We start from the raw sequence: 15,944 nt of genomic DNA on the forward strand, positions 1-15,944 counted from the left end.
CTTTTACCCTTAGTCCTTCCTCCCGCCCCCGACTGTACCATTAAATCCTAGATACTGGGGTGACTAAAAAGGATAGGGAATAAATCAATAATCACAAAAAAGTTTCCCCCCATTTTATGCCTGGCAGCACTTGCTGCTTTCTTTAAGTTGATTGTAACAACCAGTTCAGGGGTTTGCTCTGCTTGCAAGGTCACAGCCAGAGGGGGGCAGTGAACTTTGGACTACAGCCTGGGAGAGAGGTAAACAACAGGACTATAAATATCAGGGCTTCTGGCTGTGGAGCTGCGGAGCTGAGCAAAGAGAAAGGAAGCAGGCTGATCCGAAGGGGTTGTGTAAGTAGGAACTTTGTGTTCTCCAGTATTTCTTTTAGAGTCTGGTAAATAATTTGATTTTGAGTCTGATAAAATGTTTCTGTCCTTAGAATAGATTTTTTAAAAAGAGAGATGGGTAAAGTGATAAAAATAATACAAAAGAAAGAACAAAAGGGTCTGGACTTGGGTGTGGTGGGTGGAGGTCCGCAGCCCTTTGCTGATTTCTGCCCTGTCTTGTGCCCCCGGAGGATAGAGATGGGAGCAGAGGAGGCTGGAAAAATCAGTTACTCTGCAAAGAGTTGTGATGTTATATAGAGGCAGTTTTGCTTGTTTAAGCTTAAATGTCTCCCACTGCAATGCAGAGAACTCTAAGGAGAAATCAGCCCGTGGGTTTGAAGAGCAGAGACTGAAATACGGCCATTCTACAGTGCTGTAGAAACGTCCAGGGATACTGTGAGGAGTTTCAGGAAACAAAACAAAACAAAAAATCCCTGGCGGCAGGGAGAGCAGGTTGGGTCCACTGGGCAGAAGTGGTTGCCCTTAAAAGAGTTCAAACCCATTCAAATCAGGTGGCCTGTGATTAAGTGCAAAGTTTTGCAGTTTACAAGGTGAGTGGGTACTTTTAGGTCAATGAGGAAGGACCTTCAGATGCCAGTTTGAAGTTAAGGGAGAAAGTTTCTGCATATTCTGCCTTTTAATGGGGGAGTTTTAAACAAATGTTACTCTGTATGTGGCCAGAAATCAAGTTCTGTGATTGAAAAGTGGTGAGATTAGTGAAATTTACAAATACTTTCAACAGCTGCTAATAGATCCTATTTAGTTATTTATAGATATAACTATAATCAAATGTTTATTATGCAAAAAAATGATCTTAAGACAAAGTTGAACGGCCTATTGAATATAACAGAAGAGGAAAATTTGCGAGTGTGAACACTGTAACCCACTACCCTTTATGTCTTTTTTCATCAAAAAAATTAAATGAAGGGAATAAGGGAAAAAGCCTTTTCATTTATATTTGCTACTTAGCCACTAGAAAGGGTATGCAAAAGTGAAAGGGTATGGCAAAGTGAGGAAACCAAGCGCTGAATTTATGCTGAAGCTTCTATAGTTACTGAAATTCTATTCTAGAAAGTAGGGGAAATCTCTCCATCCTAGTAAAAAACCAAACAGATTGAATTGAATTATTTTGATGTTCTCCTTGCCATCCCAGGGCATAAACAAACAAAACCCTGGCTACTATAGTTATTAAAGGTGATCTACCTCATAGCTAAGAGGTCATGTTTTGGATTTAGCAGAACTGGTTTGAATCTAGTTTCTTTGGTGACTTAATATCTGTGTGGACTTGGGCAAGATGCCTAAACTCTCTTGGCCATGTTTCTTCGGCTGCAAAAGGGGGGTAATGGTCATATAGTTGTAAGGATTAACTGACATGATAAATAAAAAAAAAAACTGCTTAGCACCACCTGCATAGACTTCTGTAAATGCTCAATGAGCAGTAGCCATAATAAGGATAATTGTGTCACCAGTATAAATACTATCCTAAAGAAATTCCCTAGATTTAGTCCAGATATATCCTCTCTTTTTTTTTTTTTTCAACATTTATTTATTTTTGGGACAGAGAGAGACACAGCATGAACGGGGGAGGGGCAGAGAGAGAGGGAGACACAGAATCGGAAACAGGCTCCAGGCTCTGAGCCGTCAGCCCAGAGCCCGACGCGGGGCTCGAACTCACGGACCGCGAGATCGTGACCTGGCTGAAGTCGGACGCTTAACCGACTGCGCCACCCAGGCGCCCCTCCTCTCTTTTTTTAAATATTAGAATTTTAAAAAACGTTAGAATAGTTGGGATGGCCTTAATCATTTGATTTATCTGTCTCTCTTTAAGTTAGGCTCTTGGATTTTGTGATATTAAATGATATGAAAGATAATCAAGTTTTAAAAATTCTATACTTATCAGTGCACCAGATCCCAAATCAATCTGATTCTAACTTTTCTACTCCCATCTTAATTCTGGGCTCACTCTAACTTATCATTAGCTGCCTACTAGCAGCTATCATTAGCTCCCTCCTCCCATCCTTCCCCCCCCCCCCCCCCCCCAAAGTACCTTTACTTTCTTATCCCAGATCAGTGCCTGAAAATGTGTCAACTTCCTAGTTCTGGAATGTTGCCCTGATCTCTCTCCACAGATTCTTACATCAGAGTAAGCCTGTTCCTGGGTTTTTCTTTTCCTGCTCTTCTCTGCTGAATGTGTTCCTTGTTTTGACTACCTGTCTATAGTTCACCTGTTTCATGTGTACCTCTCTGCTGAGAGTTAGCCCTAGTCTGGGGAATATTTCTAGTCAGATATTTAACTTTTCTACTCAGAGGTACTTACCCAAGAACGTGCCATCTAGTCACAGAAATTTCTTGAAAGTAATGGTAGCCAATAAACAGACTGAGTGTGAATTGCAGTGGGTCTTAAATGGTTGAAGGGGTTGTGATTTGTGACATTTCTCCTTGGTCAGTCAGGCTTTTTCCTTTGGTTCCTATCTATCTTGGATGTGGTAGTAACATTTTGGCAGGCAGTTTTATACCTGAAAAGATTCAAATCCTTTAATATTCACATACAGCTAGACTTTAAAGAATAAGAAGAACAAAAGGGAGCCGGACCCAAGAGACTTATAAATACAGAAGGCTTGAACATGAAGAACTAAGGGCCCCATATGGGCCACCTTCATGTTGGTAAACTGCCCTTACAGCCTCCTCTTTCTTCCGGGGTTCTCTTTCCATGCTGGCTCTTTTCATTTCTGTGCAGAATCCTCTACTTACCCTTTCCTTTCTTAGATTGGTGGAGGACAGAAAGCAGCAATCAGAACTTGGTGCATTTTAAATAAAAACAAAATCACGTCTGCAGAATGTTATTGGGTTATAGAGGGCACAGTCTCAAAATTTTTCTAAACATGTGTATTCTCCTAGAGAAATACTGGGCTGCCTGTTCAGGCAGATTTCCATAGCATGCTTACTAAAGTATCTTGTCAGGTCAGATAGTTAAGAGGCGCTTTGACAACTCCCTTGCCTCTGGCTGATTTTTTACTCCTTTTGGGAAGATTTGGTGCAGGAAGGCCCAACATGATGAATGAGCCCAGCAACACTGGGATAGAATCCATGGGCTAGATAGTGATAGAAAGGGGGACTGTACTGGCTGTATTTCTAGAAATTCCTGGCTATGACTGTGAAGTCACCTGTGAAGATGACAGCAAGGTTTCCTCTTTTACAGGACAACCCCAGCGATGTGGAAAAGCCTGGGGCTTGCCCTGGCTCTCTGTCTTCTCCCATGGGGAAGAACGGAGAGCCAGGGACAAAGCTCCTTTTGTAAGCAGCCTCCAGCCTGGAGCATAAGGGATCAAAATCCAATGCTAAACTCAAGTGGTTCCGTGACCGTGGTTGCTCTTCTTCAAGCCAGCTGATACCTGTGCATCCTGCAGGCATCCAGGTGAGCTGGTTTCAGTGGTCTGGGATTTCTCAAGGGGAAAGCTATTAAATACATAATACATACATACATAAAATAAAATAGAAATGGAAAAGATGTATTTATTAAATCACGTTTTATAAAGAAGAGATATGAGTAAGTAAAAAAAAAGTAGTAAGAGAGTTTCATGTAAAAAAAGAGTGAGGAGAGAGAAGTCACTAATAAATTCAATGAGATTTTTCCTTTTTTTTTTTTTTTTGTATTTTTCCCAAATATTTTAGATTGGAAGACCTGAGAGTAAAACTGGAGCAAGCAGGATATTTGAACATCTCTTACATTGTTGTTAATCATCAAGGACTCTCTTCTCGATTAAAATACATGCATCTTAAAAATAAGGTTTCAGAACATATTCCTGTTTATCAACAAGAAGAAAACGAAACAGATGTCTGGACTCTCTTAAATGGGAAGAAAGATGACTTCTTCGTATATGACAGGTGTGTATACACACACACATACACACACACACCCCAAATTAAAAGATGCCTTCTTAGCATTTAATTTAATAGTGGTTTAAAATAAGACATCTTCTTTTGTTTTATTACCAAGTACTCAAGTGAGCTATTAAAATGGTTTTAATGTTTTATCTCACAAACTGACTTTCTTTTGTGCAAAAGAATTCACCATTCTAGTAGGGAAATACAGAAAATTGACTATAATCCGCACCCCCCCCCAATAAACTAGCATTCTGCCTGAATAAAAGGATCAATTTGTGTATCAAGTACAATTCAAACCTGAGAATTTGCAGAATAACTACACTTTGCAGACCACTTTTTTATCTTTAATCTGATTAATAATTTAAAGGTTACACACCTGAATTTCTGAACTATAAAGTGTTAATCATTTAGATCTAATCTGCATGAATCTGCTTTTGATTCCATGAATGAATAAAACATTTGTATCTTAAGGGAACCTGCATGCTTACATTATTTGGTATTACCAACATTTTTAGTTGGTGCTGTTTTCTTTTGACTCTTCAGAAATGGTGAGGCATACTCTGCTTAGACCTAAGCCCTACTTCATCTTACTCTAAATATTTTTAATATTACATACTCTTTTAGGACTGCAAACTTCTAATTTAGACAGTTGCAAAGTGTAGCTCTTTGATAGTCACATAATATTATATATCCTGGGAAAAATGTGGGAAAGAAGGACATTTCAACTCCACTATTTCTGAGAATGCTGAGTATTATAATTCCATTTCTTTCATTATGCTGAAATTTTTGTTGCATCAGACATATTTTTAAATAAATGGGCTATTGGCCAAGACTTGAGGATACTGTAATTTTTTGTTGTGTGGAATTTGTGCTGCCATAGCAGTTATGAAAACCTCATGTGATTTGCAGAGCCTGATTTATGGTAAGGTAGTGGTTTGTGCATTCATAGAATTTATAAGTCTATACCAAATTGTATTTGACCAAGTCACAATGACTTATGTATTTTGATATCCTTTATAGTGGCATATCTAGAAGATTTCAAAACGCTGGTATGAGACTCCCGGTAGTCTTGCTCTGACCTAACCTGGTATGTGGTGCCAGGGAGCTCACTTGAGACCCCATTCAAGGAAGTTGATTGGAGGTGTGAATGGGTCTTAGTTATAAGACCATTAAACCAATAGCACCTATCCCAAACTGCTTGAGTATGATCATGATACAGAAAATATTGTAATGATATGTAATTGTAATGATAAATGTAATGTTTGCCCCTTTTTTTTTAGATGTGGCCGTCTTGTATACCATCTTGGTTTGCCTTACTCCTTCCTAACTTTCCCATATGTAGAAGAAGCCATTAAGATCGCTTACTGTGAAAAGAAATGTGGAAACTGCTCTCTCATGGTATTTTATTTTTCTCAATTATTTCTCCTGGGAGAAAAGAGAAAGTCTTTTAAGAGTTCTCTAAATAAGTTAATATTTCATGACCAATTAGCTAAGCAATGTTTCTGTTGGTATACTAAAAATAAACAACAGTGATTTTTATAATTACTTCCTATTATGTAACATACACTGTAAGACATTTTTTCCAGATCCGTATTGCTGCTTTTATCTAGAAGGAGTTTATAAAACAAAAACCAACATAGATGGCATATTTCAAATACCACCAAATGATGTTGGGTGTGTTCAAAATGCCTAAAGAATTCAGCCAACATAAAATATTATTGTAGTACCCTGAACGTGTTCACACGAGAGCATAGTGATGGCAAAGCTTATTCATGGCATTACCTGAAATGGAATTGAGGCCCAGATAGTTACTTAGGATATCAAAGATCTAAGACTGTAGCTTTCCCATGAAGCCCTTACACTGTCTGCCCACTCTGCAGTCAGAATTACTGCATTTATTTCACAGTGGAATAAGTTTTCTACTTGTTATTGATATTTTTCTCCCAACAACCATGAGAATATTTACTCCTTTTTATGAGAAGCTCTACATTTAAGTATTGTTTATAAAAAGATACTCAAGGAATTGATTTTAATTTATATTAACTAGACTCCCCCCTCCCCATATTGAAAAGGAAAACAATTCCAAACAATGTTTCCTTAATAGGGAAAATTGGCAAAATTGGAACTCAGGTTTAAAAATAGTTCTGAATTTTATTTGAGAGCTATACATCCTTCAGATTTTCCAGTTGTAAAGAAGCCATCTCGATTTGTAATGAATTATTTAATTAATTAATTAAGTTGTGGAGCACAACAGGTTAATTACTCTAGTTACATAATTTTTCACATTTTAATCTTCATTATAATCCTATGAAGCTTCGTCTACTCTTTCTAAAGATGGGGAGACTGAAGTAATGCAAATAAAGTATTAACTCAATGTCTGACTTCTACTAAGTATGTAATAAATGCTAGTTATATTGATTCCTCATATTCTGGGACTATTTTGCATTTTTGCAAATGCCTAATAGTTATAAATATACCCCGTTATATTGAAACAAAGGCAGAAACAGTCCCATAACATGCTTAAAATTTATGAACCTCTTGTAAATAGGATATACCATATATATCTGATGTGCCAAATCAAATTGGAGTTTTCCTTTTTCATAGTATCCTAGATGCCATCAATTGTAGGACACATTATTTTATGTACTATTTTAAAAATGCTGTCAGCTAAGGTAGGACACTGTTATTACAACACCATCAATAATAGGATGCATTCTGATTTTAAAGATATTAAAATGGGGCACCTGGGTGGCGCAGTCGGTTAAGCGTCCGACTTCAGCCAGGTCACGATCTCGCGGTCCGTGAGTTCGAGCCCTGCGTCGGGCTCTGGGCTGATGGCTCAGAGCCTGGAGCCTATTTCCGATTCTGTGTCTCCCTCTCTCTCTGCCCCTCCCCCGTTCATGCTCTGTCTCTCTCTGTCCCAAAAATAAATAAACGTTGAAAAAAAAAAAATTTAAAAAAAAGATATTAAAATGTGAAAAAAATACCTTGTAGGATCAATAAAACCTAGTAATCCGTTTCAGAAACTAATTAGACCGCTACTGTCAACTTTTGAACATTAGGAACATTACATAGTATATTTTAAACATTTATCAAGTTGTTTATAAGCTTTTAATCAAATAACATTAAATACTCAAAAGGAAACAAGCGACAAAACTAAAAGGCATCCTGTGGAATGGGAGAAAATAGTTGCAAATGGCATATCCGATAAAGGGTTAGTATTCAAAATATATAAAGGACGTCTAAAACTCATCACCAAAAAAAAAAAAAAAGAATAATTCAATTAAAAAATTGGCAGAAGACACGAATAGACACTTTTCCAAAGAAGACATACAGATAGTCAACGGACACATGAAAAGATGCTCAACATCACTCATCATCAGGGACACACAAACCAAAACTACAATGAGATGTCACCTCACACCTGTCAGAAGGGCTAAAATCGACAACACAAGAAATAACAGGTCTTGGTGAAGATGTGAACAAAGGGGAACCGTCTTATACTTTTGGTGGGAAGGCAAACAGGTGCGGCCACTCTGGAAAACAGTATGGAGGTTCCTCGGAAAGTTAAAGATAGAACTACCCTATGACCCAGCAATTGTGCTACTAGGTAGTACTAGTATTAGTACTAATTCGAGAGGATACGTGCACCCTGATGTTTATAGCAGCATTGTCCGCAATAGCCAAATTATGGGAACAGCCCAAGTGTCCGCTGATTGGTGAATGGATGAAGATGTGGTGCATATACAATGGAATATTACTCAGCCATAAAAAAGAATGAGATCTTGCCATTTGCTAAGGATGTGGATAGAGCTAAAGAGTATTATGCTAAGTGAAATAAGTCCGAGAAAGACAAATGCCGTATGATTTCACTCATATGTGAAATTTAAGAAAAAAACAAATGAACTCACAGGGATAAAAAAGAGAGGCAAACCAAAAAACAGATTCTTAATTACAGACAACAAACTGAGGGTTGCGGGAGGGGAGGCGGGCAAGGGGACTAGGGTAAATAGGTGATGGGGATTGAGGAGTGCACTTGTCATGAGCATCAGATGATGTGCAGAAGTGTTGAATCACTATAGTGTACACCTGAAACTAATATTACACTGTATGTTAATTAATAGGAATTTGAAGAAAAGCTTAAAAAATAGCATGAAATTCTCAAAAGTAATTCAGAAATAACCAAAAACTGTACCACTTAATAGTTGTATGCAAAAATCCATGGAATTTTTAACCTTTCACAACACGGAACCATACCACTTAGAAAATCAGTTTGAGAGATGAAAAAGACTCACTAAATTTATTTATAAATCACTTTAGGGTAAAAGTTTCATATGATATTGCGATATCTATAAGCTTTGAGCTTATATTCATAGGCACACAAGACAATAAAGACTTGGCAGCAAATTAACTAGATTGAGGCAGAATGGGATTGTATGCCCAATGGAAGATGGGCAGTAATTTGCTACTTGCAGCTGCCAGCTCAACAGTAGGGACACAGTAACAAGACTGGTGAATGGTGAAGTTCAAAACATTTCCTGGCATAAGCTGAGGCGTGAAAAACTGATTTTCAGCAGAGTTTATTGGCATTTTTGAATTAGCAGAAATTAGTTTGCTTCAGAATAGAACATTAAGTATGAATATAATATTAGAAGTATATGTAGTTCAGCTGCTTTTAGGATTTGATATTTGTTTGACTTTACTGCAATCGATGTAAGTTCTTTTAACCAGTTTATTTAGTTTTGCTTCTGCAGATGTAAATATAGTGGTTTGGCTTTCTTTTTAAGCCTTCTGTATCTCTTAAATTCTTCTTCAGGGTTCTTAAAAATCGGGGAAACGCTCTTGATTAAGAAAAGGAAAATTTGAATTCTGCTATTGATTTAACCAGTATAGAAGCTTAGGCGAACTGCTGAATTGTATTTATTTATTTATTTATTTATTTATTTATTAAAAAAAAATGTTTTTAACATTTTTATTTATTTTTGAGACAGGGAGAGACAGAGCATGAACAGGGGAGGGTCAGAGAGAGGGAGACACAGAATCTGAAACAGGCTTCAGGCTCTGAGCTGTCAGCACAGAGCCTGACGCGGGGCTCGAACTCACGGACTGTGAGATCATGACCTGAGCTGAAGTCGGCCGCTTAACCGACTGAGCCACCCAGGCGCCCCTGAACTGCTGAATTTTAATTGTCTTGTGCTTTGTTTTATCTGTTTGCAAAACATTAATGTTAATTCCTTTGGAAGATGCTTGAGGATTCTCTGATTAAATGCAAACTTTGCACAAGAAGAACTTTATAATTATGTATGATTGGAACCAAATTTTAATAAAAAGTCTGGGTGTTGAAACACATCAAAATTTTATCTCATTAACATGACGCTAGAAAAACAAAGCCAGTTTAATCCTAATTACTTTGAATTTTATACATGTTAGCTTTACAAATAATTTTTTATGCACAGCTCCTAAATCTACAAATTTGTTGAAAAATGATTCATAAATTTGTTCTAGACACCGGAAGATGAGGACTTCTGTAAAATTGTATCTTCAGCTACCGTGGGAAATACAACTGAGGCTCCACAGCCACATCACCACCACGACCATCACCACCATCATCACCATCATAATCATGAGCATGGGCATCAGCATCATGGGAATGGTGAACTTGCAGAGAACCAGCAACCAGAAACACCAGATGCCCCTGGGCACCCCCCTTCTCAAGTCCCTCATAACCACCACAAGCACAAGGACCACCAAAGACAGGGCCATCCAGAGGACTGAGATATGCCAGCAGGCAGTGAAAGTTTACAACTTTCTGTCCCACCAAAGAAGCTCTGACGAAAGGGATGTATAAATCAGTTACATTGCAAATTGCCCAAAGATTCAGAGTTGGCTCCTAGCAGCTGATGCTGACACTGACGACATCTGATATTTGAAAAAACAGGGTCTGCAATCACCTGACAATGTAAAGAAAACCTCCCCTCTTTATGTAGCTGACAGGGACTCTGGGCAGAGGAGAACGTCATTGAATCTTGACAGTGACGTTTGCCTCCAGCTGCCTGACATGCAATTCAGCAGCCCAAGCCCACAGAGGCCAGCACCAATTGAAGCTGAGAAAATAAGGCCAAAATGTGAAAATGACCTTCATACTAAATATTTTAAATAGGATTTTACTCCCCAAGTCAATCTAGACAATTTCGTTTCCAGCATTTTTATATGCTACCTAATTAACAATGATCTAAAACTAAGAATTGGATTTGTACAAAACACGGGGAAATCTATTATATTGGCTCCCAAATTTTAAAATTTAAGTCAAAGAAATTTTGACCTAAACCAAATTTTTATTATTTTATTATAAAGGTGATTGCAGCACTTGGTTAATATGTTTTTCTTTTTCTTTTTCCAGCATTCTACTTGTATTAATGAGAACAGAGACATAAACTATGACCTAGGGGTTTCTGTTGGATAGTTAGCAATTTAGAATGGAGAAAGAACAACAAAGACATGTTTTCCATTTTTTTCTTTACTTATTTCTCAAAAAAATACTTGTCTTTTTAATCTTACATTTTTAACTGATTAAATCTTATAAAGAACTGCCTTTATAATTCTTTCAGGTTCCAGAAATACTGACACATGAATATTTTGCTGTGACTACATTTTAAATATCCATTTATACTTTGTATGTCTAAGAGTCATAGTCTTGATTTTTACTATCACATATGAATGAAACTCTTATGTCTTATTTTCTTTATCTAGCATTATTATATCATACTGTTTAAAATTTGAGATAGTCTGTCTTGAAAGATGTAATGGAGAAGGTAAATGAATGTTGTCTGTCTCTTGATTGCTTAGGAAGTATTTCCATAGTCAATGATGGTTCAATAGGTAAACTACATGCTATAAACCTGAACTCCTCTATGGTTAATACTATTAAGCAAGAATGTGGTACACACAGTTGGCCAAATGTGGATTTGTTTAAATAAACTCAATTTAAAATGTTTAAAACGATCTTTTTTTCATTGTTATTATTTAGGTAATATGTTATATTAATGACAGAAGTGGCATTTTCAACTGCTTTTAAAGAAATTAAGTAGCAACTAATGAATTTACTGTCATACTCAAAACCGTCTACGCTTAGGGCAAGAACCTTTGTCAAAAGGTTTAAGTTGAGAATCTTTGTCAACAGAGAGACGTTGCTCTAAATTGCGAATGGTATTACGAAGAACTGCAATCTCCTTGTTTTTTTCTTCTTGAAGATGTTGAAGCTTCTAAATAAAGCAGCAAAAAATTTGTTATTGCAATTCAGAAACAGTAAGATTAAATACAAGAAGCAATAAAACAACAAAACTACATTTCTGGTTTAAGTAGATTAAAAAAGCTTGTTTTGAAAGGTTTATGATTTTATTTTTATGAGGCTTATGGGGTACAACTGGGAATAAGGATATTAAAACACGTTTCAGCACCATTTGTTTTAGTTTATTCTCTTTTTTGTATATAGCTTGAAGTTATGAATCATAAAATAGGAGTTGAACAATAAAAAAAAAATATTACCTAAGTGCCTAAATAACTTCAGAATAGTAGGTCAGCCTTAGTTCAGAACAGATCATGGAATTCCTTAAATGACCAAAGATCAGAGGACTTCTCTAACGTTTTAATTTACTGCTAAGCTTTACTATGTCTTTAAATTTTTTAAAGTTTTATTTATTTTTGAGAGAGAGAGAGAGAGAGAGGGGGAGAGAGAGGCTCAAACTCGTGAACCACGAGATCATGACCTGAGCTGAAGTTGGACACTTAACTAACTGAGCCACCCGGGCACCCTTAAGATTTACTATTTTAAATTCAAAGTGGCTTTTAAATATTATTCAAAACTTAGTATCTTTCTGGTTGTGTGATATATTTTAAGAAAAACTGTTAAGTATATTGTTAGTAAATACTAGATAGCTTTTATAGAAACACACTGAGAACATTTATTTTCTTACACAATGGCTATGGAAAAAAATCTCACATACCCTTCTGTAGATACTCTGTGGCAAAACAGTAGAATCTGCATAGGATTTTGATTTAGTTTGAACTCTTGCTAGTTTGGCATCAAACTGAATCAAGTGTAAAAAGAAAGTCATTGAGAACATTCTAGTTAAACAACTGCTTCTATAAATATAAGTATAATCCATTATATCTTTTAACATGTAATCTCTAATTTAAGTATATTCTCTGTACAATACAATATAGAGAAGTTTTTCTTTAAGAAACAGTTTTTAAGAAAGAGCAAGGAACACCCAAACAAGATTAACCTTGCTCCATGTTAAAATTTCCTGGGGAGCTTTTTAAAAGTACCAAATACCTGGGCACTACCTTAGAGATTCTGGGATGGAGTCAGCATTATCTTTTTAAGACATTAAAAAGATAGATGATAGATGATTCTATCATGCAAGGCAAAGAATCTAGATAACTAGGGTTGAGAATCTAGTTAAAGATGGATAAAAATATTTTCACGTTACTGTGAGTATCCTTTTGTAAAGAAATGTAGTATAGTCAACAGTCATGGGATAAAAACTCATATACTCTACTGTAAAAACTTTGAGACTAAGTGGTAGAATCTGGATATAATTTTGTTGATTCAGTCTGAACTCTTACTATTTTGACATTAAACTGAATCAGGTTTAAAAAATTCTCATAAGTCATTTTTACAGGTCATATATACACATATTTTTTGCAAAATCTTTCATTATAATTCTTCCCTTCGGGTTGAGTTCAGTGTAGCCTCTCTGTGGTCTAAAAACAAACTCTGTGAGATTGTGTTCTGGTTTGAGGAGGAAAATGGATAGCTACAATGAAGACGAGGAACAAAAAGAGTTGTGTGCATCAGTGTAAACCACAGATTTGGGCTCCACCAGAGACAGGGCACAGATGGCAAACAAAATGCACATTTTCAATCAATGGATTAGAAGTTGATGGTGGAACCTGAAACATGGCTTATTGTTTCTCAGTTGGCTATCCAGACCTCTCTGTGGGTTGTGGGCACACTTGACCAGAGACAGTAGCAGCAGCAAAATGCCTCTCAAGTCAACATCAGTTCCCTTTTGCTCAAAGACTATACAGATTTCAACACTGAACCTCACCAAACACCCCAGAGATACCAAACTTCCATGAACATGAACAGTAAGTTATCTTTAATAACTAAACTGGGGAATTCTGACAACATAAAGTAAGGTGGGAGTCAGACTGGGGAAAAGCAATGGAAGAATGATGGAAATGGAGATGGGTAGAATCTAGAAAAAAATTTTTAAAGAACAAATATATTGTCAAAACATCAATGTCTCTGAGATTGACATCTGGTTAAACAACCTACTGAAAAGGCTTTAGAGCCTAGAACTAGAACTGCAGCCTTTCAGATGCCCTATGTAAGGTCCCTTTAACATTTATTTATTTTTTAAATTTATTTTTATTATTATTATTTTTTAAATACAATTTATTGTCAAATTGGTTTCCATACAACACCTTTAACATTTTTTTAAACATCTAGTTTGTCTGCCCTTCTGATATGTATTGTCCACACATTTATTAGGGAGCAACCTGCCTCTTTTTAATAAAAGTTGAAGGAATTTCTATTGGTTTACCAGGGTTCCACAATTTCTGCTGAGGAGAGAAAAATGTTAACGATTAGATACACTCTCCCCACTGCTGGAATGGTAGTCCTATGAAGCTTGCATAGACTCAGCTACAAAGTGTGGGTAATCCTTGAATTATCGATCTCCAGTCTCAGAGTAAACAGTACCCTCTCTGGAAACCAGGACCTTTTGAACGACTGAAGAATCCCACCTTCCAGCCAAATGCTGCAAGGTAGCGTAGCTAGCGTGGTCTGGTGTTTGAGAACTGCGCGTGACGGAGAATGAGTGTGTCGGGGTTGTTTCTATACCTGAAGTTAATCTCACTGTGATGAAAAATAACCAAAATTCAATCTAGACTTAAGGGATGCATCTTCAAATTTAGCAGACCCTTAAACACTTACCTCGAGCTGTAATTTGATTATTTCACTTTGTTTTTCCTTTTCTTGAGTTTTTAACTTTGCATTTAACTCTGAAATTTCCACTTCCCTTTTCTCCATCAGTTCTTTATGCTTTTGTTCATTTGACTCAACTGAAGAAAACGAAAATAAATAAATAACTAATCAGTTAATTCATCTTAACATTTCAAACATTTTATAAGCTTGTATTTCATTAGCATTTTAAACAATCCATAAGCAAGTACATTTTGGTAATAAGTACACATATTTTAGAAACTGTTTATATGCAGGGTAGGTTTTATATATTTTGAATAAGCCCCTACAAAATGCTTGAAACACAAAGATCACCCATTAACTGCTTCTGAACAAATAAGCTGATTTGTATTCTTAAACATGAATTATATATAGGGGTGTCTGGGTGGCTCAATCAGTTAAGTGTCCGACTTTGACTTGGGTCATGATCTCGCAGTTTGTGAGTTCGAGCTCTGCATCAGGCTCTGTGCTGACAGCTCAGAGCTTGGAGCCTGCTTCGGATTCTGTGTCTCCCTCTCTCTGCTTCTCCCCTGCTCGTGCTCTCTCTCTCTCAAAAATAAACAAACATTTTAAAAATTTAAAAAAACATGAATTATATATAATTATATAATATATAAATAATATAATACAGTAATAATAAAATTAATAATTATTAATAATATAACATATTAATAATATATAATACATATAATATTTTATATATATATACATATATATGTGTATATATATATATATATATATATATACATATATATATGTATATATGAGAGACAATAAATAGGAGACTTAGTGGTTAAACAGGGACACAAGGCCTGGGTTCCTAGGTACAGGGGGTCCCAAATTACTGGATGATTCTAGAGCTACATCAAACCCCCACTATACTCTGTTCCACGTGATTGGGCCTCTGTCATGTTCACACCATGTCTCTATGCTTCATCAAATTTCCTCTGCTCTTATCTTTCCTATTCCTACTAGTGATACCATATTATCCAGTATGGGAGTCTCAAGGACATTTCTGACTTTGGGGGGAAAAGAAGGAGTCAACTCATCCACAAGCCCCACAAATAAGGGGTCTCCATCCATGATTAATCCACTACTTAGTTTCAAGCCTCATTTTTGCCTCAGTTGGACTCTATGTCCAGGCTCTTAATCACAAGTCTCTACACCCTATACACTGTTGCCAGGTTAGTCTTCCTAAAGCATACCTCTAAGTATGGCCATCTCTTTCTCAGAAACCTTTAATCCCTCCCTTTTTTTTTTTTTTATCCTAAAATTCAAGGGGTCAAAGAATCCAGCCCTAGCCATGGCTGCTGGCTTTTTTCTTGCTAACCTTTCTGTGTGGTGCAAAGAAGAGGTAAGAAATAGACTATTATTCCCTAGAATGTCCTATGTCTTCCCCTCTCTACGTCTTGGCTTCTATTTTCTCTCTACTGAGAGACTCTTTTTTTCCATCCTCTCCAGTGAACTTTAGCCATATTCAGTCTTCAGGATCAGGGCCTTGTACTTAACAGCGCTGAAGGACAAAAGTTAGTAACTTTGATAAAGTTCAAGTTAGAATGTTTTCCTTCATTGTTTGTGCTTTTTAATTCTTTCCAAGGAGTTGTAGCTAACTCAAGTTCACAAAGATTATCTTCTATGCTTTCTTCTAGCAGTTTTGTAGA

At 36.5% G+C, this 15,944-nt stretch overlaps 2 protein-coding genes across 8 annotated transcripts in view; one reads left to right on the top strand and one right to left on the bottom strand.

The window, feature by feature from the left end:
• The first annotated feature begins 202 nt into the window (after window positions 1-202).
• Window positions 203-11,247, top strand: LOC123577106 (selenoprotein P). Of its 2 annotated transcripts, none has more exons than XM_045439016.1 (5): window positions 203-332; window positions 3,568-3,783; window positions 4,041-4,253; window positions 5,534-5,651; window positions 9,759-11,247. In XM_045439016.1, exons 2-5 carry the CDS (start codon window positions 3,581-3,583, stop codon window positions 10,398-10,400), a joined length of 1,176 nt encoding a protein of 391 aa, XP_045294972.1. In that variant the 5' UTR covers window positions 203-332; window positions 3,568-3,580; the 3' UTR covers window positions 10,401-11,247. The 2 variants fall into 2 exon arrangements, with proteins under 2 accessions (XP_045294972.1, XP_045294982.1); XM_045439026.1 differs by having other exon boundaries at window positions 9,759-10,485.
• The window catches only part of CCDC152 (coiled-coil domain containing 152), a 30,297-nt gene continuing 25,436 nt past the window's right edge, over window positions 11,084-15,944 (bottom strand). For 4 of the 6 annotated variants that reach the window (XM_045439077.1, XM_045439060.1, XM_045439053.1 and 1 more), the window contains exons 7-8: window positions 14,257-14,384; window positions 12,021-12,340 (exon numbers count right to left, since the gene is read on the bottom strand). In XM_045439077.1, coding sequence (XP_045295033.1) covers window positions 12,215-12,340; window positions 14,257-14,384 — 254 coding nt within the window. In that variant the 3' untranslated portion in view covers window positions 12,021-12,214. Of the gene's footprint in view, window positions 11,516-12,017; window positions 12,341-14,256; window positions 14,385-15,944 lie in introns of those variants that run through there. The other 2 variants (XM_045439085.1, XM_045439042.1) reach the window with 2 other exon arrangements.

Source organism: Leopardus geoffroyi, chromosome A1, assembly GCF_018350155.1.
Source record: "Leopardus geoffroyi isolate Oge1 chromosome A1, O.geoffroyi_Oge1_pat1.0, whole genome shotgun sequence".
NCBI lineage: Eukaryota > Metazoa > Chordata > Mammalia > Carnivora > Felidae > Leopardus > Leopardus geoffroyi.